The sequence below is a fragment of the Cajanus cajan genome, chromosome 8 (assembly GCF_000230855.2).
Source record: "Cajanus cajan strain Asha chromosome 8, NIPB_CcT2T_4, whole genome shotgun sequence".
Taxonomy (NCBI): Eukaryota; Viridiplantae; Streptophyta; class Magnoliopsida; order Fabales; family Fabaceae; genus Cajanus; species Cajanus cajan.
Window position 1 is genome coordinate 17,669,523 of NC_138524.1, and position 9,731 is coordinate 17,679,253.

General features: G+C 34.5%; 1 protein-coding gene and 1 pseudogene across 1 annotated transcript; both read right to left on the reverse strand.

The window, feature by feature from the left end:
* Positions 1-4,090: 4,090 nt before the first annotated feature.
* Positions 4,091-6,353, reverse strand: LOC109816821 (G-type lectin S-receptor-like serine/threonine-protein kinase SD1-1). The gene is made up of 4 exons (XM_020381952.3): positions 6,095-6,353; positions 5,748-5,985; positions 5,510-5,660; positions 4,091-5,425 (listed from the first exon to the last, which is right to left on the reverse strand). The coding sequence occupies exons 1-4, from the start codon at positions 6,351-6,353 to the stop codon at positions 5,126-5,128; spliced, it is 948 nt and encodes a 315-aa protein (XP_020237541.2). The 3' UTR covers positions 4,091-5,125.
* Positions 6,354-6,975: 622 nt separating this feature from the next.
* LOC145950650 (S-locus-specific glycoprotein S6 pseudogene) lies at positions 6,976-9,068 on the reverse strand (annotated as a pseudogene).
* Positions 9,069-9,731: the final 663 nt, after the last annotated feature.

The window sequence follows — 9,731 nt, forward strand, 5'->3', positions numbered from 1 at the left end:
AAGTTGCACATTTTCTAATGTTTCTGTGATATCTCTAGTTAGTCATTTCTAGTAAATGACTGACTTAACTTTCTGAATTGTGGCATTTCTATCGGAGTGGCCTACTATGGAAGAAGAGTGCAACCAATTAAATATTTGAGTTCGAAGGTCACCATCATTGCCTACCACCAATCTACCTTTCCTTCGTAATTCTTCATTCTGCTAGGTGTAGTGTTTGTGAGAATCAGGGTTGAATTCCATGTCATTGATGATTTTTTGTAGTGATGGGTCTGTTCTCCATGAAGCCTGAATTTTGTCAAGAAGGTCGATACTCATAGTATGGATATTGACTTAACAACATGTAGGATCTTCCTTCCTGGATAAGGCATCTATTGTTATATTTTCCTTACCCTCTTTATATTCGATGGTGAAGTCAAATTCCATCAGTTTGATCAGCCACTTTTGTTGGAATGATGTTGTTAATCTCTGATCTAGTATGTATTTTAAGATCCAGTGGTCAGTTTTAATGATAAATCGCCTGTTCAGCAAGTAGTGTCTCCACTTTTGGACAACAATAAAGACCACTGCCAGTAATTCTTTCTCATATGTAGATAATGCATGTTGTTGTGAACTAAGGGCCCTGTTGATAAATGCATTGGGGTGGTGCTCCTGCATTAAGACTGCTCCTATTCCATACCCACAAGCATCCACTTCCAAGACAAATTGCATGTTGAAATCAGGTAATGCTAGTACAAGAGCCTGGATTAACAAGGATTTTAATTTTTGAAATGCTTGCTTGGCTTCCACTATCCAAGTGAAGTTGTCTTTTTTTAACAATTTAGTGAGTGGTTTTGCAATGCCACCTTAACCTCTTACAAGTCTTCTATAGTAGCCTCCAAGACTAAGGAACCCTCAAAGTTGTTTAAGAGCTATTGGAAGTGGACAGTTTTTAACAGCCTCTATTTGTGAAGGATCAGTTGACACGCCCTCTACACTGATGAAATGACCTAAGTACTCTACCTTGGTGACAACAAGGTAACACTTTCTCTTCCATGCAAATAAGTCATTTGGTCTCATAGTCTAGAGTACCAGTTGTAAGTGTTGCACATGATCTTCAATGCTCTTGTTGTATATCAATATATCATCAAAGAAAACTAGGAGAAAATGTCTCAAGTACTCCTAAAAGATTGCATTCATAAGGCCTTGAAAGGTTGCCATAGCATTGGTTATGCCGACTGGCATCACCAAATACTCATAGTGCCGCCATGAGTTTTAAATGCAGTCTTGTGGACGTCCATAGGGTGCATTCTGACCTGGTTGTAACCTGATCGTAGGTCTATTTTTTAGTAGATGATGGATCCATGCAATTCATCCAAGAGGTCTTCCATAAGGGGAATTGGGAATTTATCATTAACAGTAGCTTTATTGAGTTCCCTATAGTCCCCATAGAGTCTCCAACTGCCATCTTTTTTCCCTACCAGGACTACAAGACTAGCATAAGGGTTGTTGCTAGCCTGAATGATGCATGTATTCAATTATTCCTTGACCATCTTGTCTATGACATCCTTCTACTATTTCGCATACCTGTAAGGTCTCTTTTTCACAAGGTTGGCCTTGAATGAGAGAAATTTTATGACCATGGTCTGGTCTGACAGGTGGAAATTGCATTGGTTCTTGGAAAAAAATTTCAAATTCCCCTAGGATGTGTTGTATCTCTAGTGTAGGAGCAGGTAGTTGGTCATGTATTGTTAGAGTGTTTAACAAAGCACCTTCTTGGTTGCATAATTGTATCATTGAAATATGTACTCCTTCATTAATAACTCTTCCTAACTATTTTCTTCTCATAATCTTCATTCCTTATAGTTGAGCACTCCTTAAAACATGATTTATGTGCCCTGTGCATAAAACTACATACTTAATTTATCAAAGTTCCATGTAATGTCACCCAAGGTTATAAGTCATTCAATTCCCAAGACTAAATCACAACATCTCAACGATAATAACATCATGTCTGATGTAAACATATTGTTTGTTGTATTGCTCATTTAAAATCTTTGATCACTGCTTCTATATTTAACATGCTCCCATCTGTTACCGTAACATGCATGGGTTCCAAATTATCTATCTGATAGCGTAGCTTCTTGGAAATGTGGACATCCAAGAAGTTATGTGTACTGCAAATGTCTATAAGAATATGCAAGGGTTTCTTGTTGTAGTAACTAGTAATTCGCATAGTTTTGAAGTTGGAGATGTCTGTCAAGGCATGTACTAAAATTTGTGGTCCACCAACGTCAACTTAATCTGAATCAGGAAGTTCTTCCTTGAATGGTGGTTCATCTGATGCTTCTTCCACTTCAATAACATGTAATTGTAGCTTCTTGTGTGTAAGGCTATGAGCCTGTGAGTATGGTTCATCATAGAAGTAACATAGTCCTTTTTGATCTCCTATCAGCCATGTAGGCTAGAGTCAAATTTCTGTAAGGCTTTGCTCTATTCGAGGTAAATTTTGGCTCATTATTCTTGACTTGGTCTATTGGTGTGGGCAACAATGGTTTTGAGTTCACAACGTTCTTGTTGCTTCTTGAATTTAAAGAAAAGGGTTTTGAGGCAATCACCACTAATCCTTAGGGTTGAGAGGCCTCATACATCTTTGCCAATGAGAATGCTCTCCAAACACTATCAGGCCTAAACATGCGTACCATCATTTGCATTTTGTGTTTGAGTCCTCCTAAAAAGAAACTTAATTAGTCGATATTCCTCTATTACTAATATGGAAATTATTGCATTGAAGGCCTTATGATATTCACCAATCCCTTTTTCTTGTCTTAACTTCATAAGTTTCGCCATAGGATCATCATAGACATCTCCAAATCAATCTTGCAACATCTTTGTATATTCTTCCCATGACGGTTGTTGATTTGCCAAATTCTTGGAAATTGTCATGTGCCATTGTAAGGCTTTGCCTTCAAGGTGAACAATTGCTAATCGGACCTTTACATCCTTAGGTGTGGCATCAATTAAGAAGTAATTTTCTCATTGGTACATCCATTGATCGATGTTTTCGCCATTGAACCTCAGAAAATCGATTCTTGCAAGTTGTGTCCCACAAGAATATTGATTTGAGCCTTTGGTACCATTGGAATTTTTGCTAACGGAAGGTGAATGACTTCCTGAATCAAATCGAGTCTTGAATAGGTCTTCCATCTTCTACCATAATGCTTCAGATAAGGAATCTTGAATCGTGCCTGCGAGTTGCATTATCTGTTTATCAATATGTTCAAATAGCTTGGTCTCCAATCATTCTTCCATGCCTGCCATGTTGTGTTGGCTACGAGCTACGACCATGAATCGTCCAGACTTATACCACTAAGAATAGAACTCGGAATTCAATAATTCGAAGGACTATTAGAAAATAAAGACTCTACGTGAAGAAAAGAATCCAAATTTTTGTATTATTGAAGAAGGGAAGATGAGAATACAAATTTGAGAATCAATATATCCCTTACGGGCGGGATTAAATTGCATTATATAGTAACTGGTTATAACTAATCCTCTAAACTAACTTTATCTTATCTCTAATTTTGTAGATAAAATAAGGACCTGATTCTATTTACATCGATCATATTAAAGTGACTACCTACCAACATATGGGATTGACTTCCTTCAACTAGAACCCTAAACCTAAAAAAATGTGATCGAAGAACCTGATCTAAATTTGATCGTGAAGGATACACAAGTTCACCAACTTCAACGTAAAGTAGACTGAGGTCAACAATAAATTATTTTTTACTGATTTTGAACTGGAGAATATAAAGTGTTGGTCAACAATGGACACTTCCGCTAGAACAACCTAAATAAAATCAAAGTAGAGTTTACATTAAAGACAATACACTTAACACTTGAATCATTAATCAAGGATTGTCACGTGACATAACTCGTGAGACAAACTTTCTCACCTAAAATGCTAAAGAGGAGCCATATCACTCTAATTCTTATGTACACCTAAGCCATATACTTATTTAACCATCGGGATTCGGGATGCTTGTAGGTGCAACAACTAGAGCTTGATATCACCACTGAACCGAAATTTTTGAAAACCTAATCTTTCACACGACTTCACAACACAAAAACACACTAAAAATAGTATATATTTGGGCATTCAAATGTACGCATAGGACTTATAATGATTATAGAACTTTAATTTATTTGTTTAGAATTAACTCAAATTATCAAAATAATTTGAGACCATGACGACTGCAAAGTTGGAATTATAGCAGCAGCCCTTATCTATTTCGATATAAAATCATAAGTAAGGTGCCGGTCAATAATACGAGTCTTTGACTTGTTAATCAATCCTGTACTAGCTAGTCATTGAAATATAAATAAATTCAAATGCTATATATATTGTTACATCCTTTTCTTCTCTTCTTGCAAACTTGAATAAATATAAATAAATAAATAAATTCTGTGACACACGTATGCTGGAACGACTATTTTGTATGATTGCCTAAGCATGCAACGAATATAATGTCTCAAGATCTAGAAACCGTTGAAAACAATTGAATAAACCAAACAAGGACAACTCTTGTTTACAAAACATGAACATGGATCTACCTTCTCTCCCTATGACATTAAGCATAGAAATTTAAAATATTGCTAGTTTTGTATTCTTTCTCCATGGAATTTTAGTCGTGAATATAACAGTTTGGGCATTAAGCATGCTAGATATTGACCAGCACAATTTATATGATGTATTTTGAAGAGATTATATTTCCTAACATTAGAACAACTGAGGTCATGATGGTATAGACCTATCCTCCAGGTATTGTTGAACCAATAAAACACTAAACATGGAGTCCCCAGGAAGATTGAAGCCTTTACTACATGTTACACGTATCTTTTATGAACATCTTATTGTAGGGCAAGATGTCATTAACATATTAATATCAGATTTTTGACCTAGGAAAATAATAATATCACTTTTAAAACATTTGTGATTAAAATTTTATACATAACTACTTATAAATACATCAGAAAAACCACTGAACCGGTTTTGAAATAAAAATCCTTTGATCTTAAATATATACATACTTGCAATACATATTCTGTGTCGTGTAATATATATGTTAAGCTAACTAAATAATTTTCATCGGCCATTTAATGAGGTAATGGTTAACTCATCATTTGAAGACATTTGGTCTGAGCTTAAATTTCCTTCATGAATCCTCCTTGGAAAGAAACCTGCAGGCTCTTTTGGCTCAACCAATTCCATTTCACTCCCTAACATTTGAATAACCGAGGTCATGGTTGGCCTGTCGTTCGGACATTGTTGCACACACAAGAGACTAACATGAATGCATCGCAGTACTTCTGATATAACACATGTGTCCTTTATGCTATAGTCAATCAACTGCAAAGCATTTTGCTCTTTCCAAAGTGTCCATGCCTGAAAATAAAACAAGAAAAAAAAAGTTAAATACTTATGTTTAAACTTTGGAATAAATAGAGAATACTTTATTTGAGTTCTTACATAACCAACAAGGTTAAGATTCCGGTTGCCATGAAAAAGAGCTCTATTTTTGTTCCCACATATTATCTCTATCATTAAAATACCGAAGCTAAAAACATCTGATTTAATTGAAAATAATCCATCAACAGCATATTCTGGAGCCATGTATCCGCTACAAAAGAAATTAATTAGAGCAACAATTCACATGACACAAATAAATAAACAAAAAGTTGTGTAATATAATAAGACAGACACTCACTATGTTCCAACTACTTTATGTGTGTTTCCTTCAATTTGGTCTCCTCCAACAGCTCTAGCAATCCCAAAATCTGATATTTTAGGATTTAATTTCTCATCAAGTAAAACATTACTTGCTTTAAGATCTCTATGAATAATTCTTAATCGTGAATCTTCGTGTAGATACAAAAGTCCCCTAGCAATTCCAGATATTATGTGCAAGCGACTTTGCCAATCCATCAATTTACCTTTCATTTGATCTGTTATTTTTCAAAGCAAATATGTTATTCAAGATTAATAATCCGATAATTAAGACTGAAGTCCAAGAACACAAGTGCACCTAATGTAATCATTCTTCATATAACATACCAAAAATGAAGGAATCCAGGCTACCATTAACCATGTATTCATATATTAGTAATTTTTCTTCTCCTTTAACACAACATCCAAGAAGCTTTACAAGATTTCGGTGTTGAAGCTTCGCAATCAGTTTTACTTCTGTTATAAACTCAGTTATTCCCTGTTCTGAACTGCTTGATAGTCTCTTCACCGCAATTTCTCGCCCATCCTCTAATTTTCCCTGCATAATTTCATTCTTTTGAGAAGATGCATGCCATAAATAATTCATCTCTGGACTGTCCTTTATGTTAGGTGCATAAATATTGAATTACCTTATATACAGATCCAAAACCACCTTCTCCAATCTTATTATTCAATGAGAAACCGTTAGTGGCTGTGGTGATTGTCAGCAGATCAAACAATGGCAGATCCATATCTTCTAGTTGACATTCGATGTTCACTTTTTCCTTTGACTTTTCTGGACAAAGGAAGAAAAAAAAAATTCAAGAATGTTATGAAATACGAGGAGAGGGTTAAATATGTCAATATGCACCACTTGGTTGGGGGAAGGAAACAGCAAATATATTGTGTGATATTTCTTTAATCTGTAGCAAGTTAAAACTCCGAAGCATTAAACCCATATCATATTCATGGCCGTGTTAAAAAGCCAACTATAATATATGGTGAATAATTTACCAGCAATTTTCCTTCGGACTCTGTAAATGACAATAATGCAAAATAACAGTATCGCACCAGTTCCAACAATCGTGGTAGCAAGTATTATCGTCAAACTTTTGTTGCGCCCCTGTTGCCCTTCACAGTTGATTTTGATCAAACAAACAAACGAACACGAAATTAAATCCTCAGTTTTAAAGAATAATATTGAATTTTCCAAAACAATAAGAATGATTAAAGTATCATGGAGAAAGATTAATAATATTCTATACCTAACTCCGAAGCAAGTACCCGGATATATAGATCTTGCCCACCAGTTGGAAGAAATCTGATATCAAATAGTTGGCCAAACCAAATGACACAACCACTACCTTCTCCACTTATGTTCGAATTAGTATAAGCCATGCAAGAGCAATTTTTCAAGCATTTGTCTCTGCATGAATCTAAATCAATATTCTCATCCACCCAAGTATTTGTAGTATCTGGTACTTTCATGCCTTCATATTTGATAAACTCATCAGTGTTACTATCCTTGCAGCTTACTGGACGTATAAGAACACATCCTTGGGCCCAGTCCATTGAGTTCCATTTTTCAGGAGACTTAGGGTTGAACCCTTGCAAACATTCACACATGGGTGAAGCAGAAGTGTTGCAATATGCATTCGCTCCACAAACCCCATAGTGGTCACACTCATCATCTGGTGGCAAAGCTGAATATAACTTCCATGATACATCAACATCTGACCATACGTAATGATCACGTTTTAGTGTAGTTTGGTTAAGAACTAGTCTTGCAATCAAACCTGACTGCTGAAGGTTCCATTTGTAATAAACCTCTTCGTTGTTGGAGACAAACTCGTAAAGGTAAATGGGATTTGGTTTCATTTCTGGCACCCCACTGAAACGCACACCATTCCATGGTCCAAGTCTGTGATACTTTTTGGTTCCATTCATCATATAGATCTCAGGATAAGGGTGAAGAGCCATACCCCAAGACAAGTATGCTGGTGTTGGATCATTGCTACTCTTCGATGCTATAAGGCGACGGTTGAGATTTCTTTTGAGGTCCCATCCAACCTTCATTCCTGGCAACATTGTATCAGATGGGTAATCAAAGCTTTGCCAAAGATATTCCTCTTCATTAGGTTTTGTTGCATTCTCATCATCTCTTATCACAAGATTTCCAGAATCCAAGAGTTCAGCCACTGGATACTGTGCTGCTTTTGGAGAATTTGTGGACCAAACAACCGTGTTGTTGTGGGTTAGGATCAAGTTGCCAGAACTGTTTAGTTTCAAGATGGCTGAGGAATCATTGATTGGGTTGCCAACGTTTGCAACCCAAACAACTTTTTGTTCAAGTGTTTTATTCTTGTACCGAATACCGAGGTAGATTTTTTTGGGATTTCCTAGATTGAAGAAACCAAGCTCAAAGGTTCCACGTGGGGAAGAAACTATGGTGTTTCCGTAAGTAAGGGAATTTGTCTGTGAAATATTGGATGATGTGTCCGCTGCTATGAAAACTATGAGAGAAGGGAGAAACAGTATATAAACTATGATAGTCATAGGAGAAAGAATAAAATTCATTGAGTAATAACTAAGCTTGATAGTTAGGGTTTAAAGCTGCTAATTACGCTGAAGGCTAAGGAAGAAAACTGTAACCGCTGTATATATAGAGAAAGAAACTGGTGCAAAGACAACAAAATCTATATGTTCTACATCAGAAGAAGTTGTCGCCTAGCTAGATTTTCCAATATTGACGTGAGTTATTATTATTTTTTTGTTTGTTCCAAATTGGACTAACGTACGGTTTTTTGTATATATTTTTTGTTTTTTAATTCTGTCATGCTGGTTGGTCAAAGAGAGACGGACGCTATCTGTTACATTCATTTAATTCACTTATGTTAGAGATATTGGGTTTTTCTCAGTCAAATAATCCTTTTTCATTTAATTCAGATTCAAATTGTATTTACGTAAGTGCATGTTTACTCATTCTGGGGATGGGTCGAGACGGTGGGGATGCTGAGTTGAGTAGGGAGTGTAACATTTTGGGATCGTGTACATGTGTAACCAATAATATGCTTCTTTCACAAAGTATATTACGGCTAATTAATAATGAACAAGAAGATGTATATTATGTTATTTATGTAAAAGGCTTATAGGTATTTTTTATACCTCATCAATATATAACATTTTTTTTCTGTTAAAAAAAATGTTTACTCATTCATTCGTAAAGGTAGAAGAAAAAATAATTTTAAAGTAAGTGTTGTTTGGATTTATCTTTTAATGTACTACTTTTTTATTTATATTTTTAATAATATATTTTCAACTATTTTTATTATTACGAGTGTATATTAATCTTTAATTGTACTTTGAGAAATTATATCAATCATATTTATTGAAAAATAAAATATTTTTATTATATAACATTCCCCTCCCAAAAAACAAAAGAAGAAACATTAGCAATAATTAAGATATATTTTGTAAATTAAAATTATTATAATTTTTTTTACCTATTTTCTCAATGTTATGTGTACAAAAACTTATGATCATATATACTTGTTCTTACCAAAGATTAAATGATAAGATATCATAACTTTTTTTCTTGATCTTCCCTTTAACTCACTTTTTTTCTTTGATTTGTCAAATAATAATCTTTGAAAGATATTTATCATCTACCAAAAATTACTCTGATAATCAAGTTAGTCTTTTTCTTTGATTAATCTCTCATTAAAAGTAAAAGACATATACCTTCCTAATGACCATTTCTTTTATATAATTGATAATAATTGTTCTTTTTTAGTTTTATCATGTTAAGCCAAGGTATTCCAAGAATACTCAGCCAAATCAAACTATAATAAAACTTCGTCAAATAAAATTTGGCTTTTCATTCTAGTTTATTAATTTGAGTTTCAATTATATTTTAGGTTATCCAAGTTTTTAATCGTACATAAGTTCTTTTAGTCTTAAGCTTGAGACTAACATAAATATAATT